The sequence below is a fragment of the Otolemur garnettii genome, unplaced genomic scaffold, assembly GCF_000181295.1.
Source record: "Otolemur garnettii isolate 467f Iridium unplaced genomic scaffold, OtoGar3 scaffold00103, whole genome shotgun sequence".
NCBI lineage: Eukaryota > Metazoa > Chordata > Mammalia > Primates > Galagidae > Otolemur > Otolemur garnettii.
The window spans coordinates 5,044,512-5,046,156 of record NW_003852498.1 but is presented as its reverse complement, the minus strand read 5'-3'; the positions used below and the strand labels follow the sequence as shown (position 1 = coordinate 5,046,156).

At 49.2% G+C, this 1,645-nt stretch overlaps 1 protein-coding gene across 1 annotated transcript in view; it reads right to left on the bottom strand.

Annotated features, from left to right (window-relative positions):
• Positions 1-1,246, bottom strand: part of AIMP1 (aminoacyl tRNA synthetase complex interacting multifunctional protein 1) — a 24,192-nt gene extending 22,946 nt beyond the window's left edge. The window contains exon 1 of the mRNA XM_003796361.2: positions 1,225-1,246. Coding sequence (XP_003796409.1) covers positions 1,225-1,246 — 22 coding nt within the window. The remainder of the gene's footprint in view (positions 1-1,224) is intronic.
• Positions 1,247-1,645: the final 399 nt, after the last annotated feature.

Here is a 1,645-nt window from a genome sequence, read left to right as displayed (position 1 = left end):
ATATTATTTCATTTTATAGATAGGCTTAGAAAAATTATATGGCTTGTCTAACTCCATCCAAGAATCAAATGGCAAAAAGCTATGACTTTAACTCTCTCCCACTAAAATTCATTATAAGGGGTCTCCCAAATTCTAATTAGGGAAAATCTGTCATCCATAATTCTCTTACATAACTAAATAAAGTGAACAAAAATATGTATAGTCATTTCTTACCACCCATAGTCAAGCCACCACTTTGCTCTGGCTTACTGGAAGAGCCACCTAACTGGTCTTATTCCACCCTGGCCTCCTCAGACAGTGACTCTATTAAAAGGAAATCAGATCACATCACTCCACTCTTCAAAACCCTATAATGGCTTCCTATTTCATAGCTTCCTAAAGTTAGAGGCCCTCAAGGTCCTTCATGACCTGTTCCTGCTGTCCCTACTTTTGTCTCCAGTGAAGGGTTAAACCTTCCACTTCACTGTGACCCACAGGCTTGCTGTTCTGGCAACTTTCTGCTTCACGGCCTTTCCAATGACTGGTCCCTCCACCCGACTGCACTTCTCCAAAATATGTGCTCTTTACTGGAAAATCATCTTCTCCGTGAAGACCTTCCCTTGCCACACAAAAACGTCTTCCCAGCTTTCTAATTTTTCTCTTCAGCACTCATCACGACCTAAAATATGGTATGTTTGTATTTACTTTGTATAGTATGTGTCTTCCTCAAAAAAAAATGTTAGCTACGCATTTCCCCCTTTCGCCAATGCCAAAAAGGATGCCTAGACTACAGCAGCCGTTTAAAAACATTTGCCGAATGAATGAACTGTCATGTCCCCTGTCCTCCACAACACCCAAGTCCACTGACACACATTTATATAACAGTAAACGCGCTTAATTATCTATTTTATCCAGTAGCATCCTTTCTATTGGCCCTACATTCCATTTCTCAAACTTGGCTTCTTCAAAAGATCCCAAGCTCTTCCCTGTTTCCCATGGCAGGTGGGAAAGACACCTTCGATCGCAAAGCACAGACTGCGGACCCTCCACAACGTCACTCACATGAAACAGACAGGGGTTCGGCTGCCCACCGGCCGGGCGCACGCAGGGACAGGCTCCTTCTAGCCACTGCGGCGACAAAGGACCCCGTGAGGTGTTCGCGCCGAACGCCTGAGTGTTCCGCACTTTGATCCGCAACCCGGTCCTCTTCCCCTTCCTCTGCGCTGTCCTATCAACCCGCCGCACCTGCTCCTCGAGGGTCTTCCATCCCCTCACCCGATAGCGCCAACTCTCTCCACACCTCTTCTTCGGTCCCAATTTGTCGCCAATTTGGGCAAGCGGCAGGACACCGAAAGTCGGGGTCTTTTCTTAGTGTGGCGTCGTTGAGACAGTGAGGTCAGAAGCAATGGCCAGTCAGAGTCCGAGTGGTGGATAAAAAGCTGGCGGCTTGGCGTGCAGAGGGCCAGACTCGGGCCCCTGGCTGCGGTCCCACCGGAGCCTTAGTGGACTCAGCTGGCACCCAGAGGGCGATCTCTGAGCTCCCAGCAGGAGCGGCCTCTTTTGCAGAAGCACCTGAAATGCAGGGTCTGCTGTAGTAAGCAGTGGCGGCAACACCAGCCCCAGCGACAGCGCTGGGCCCCTGTGTAGCAGCTCAGTCCCCCTTGTC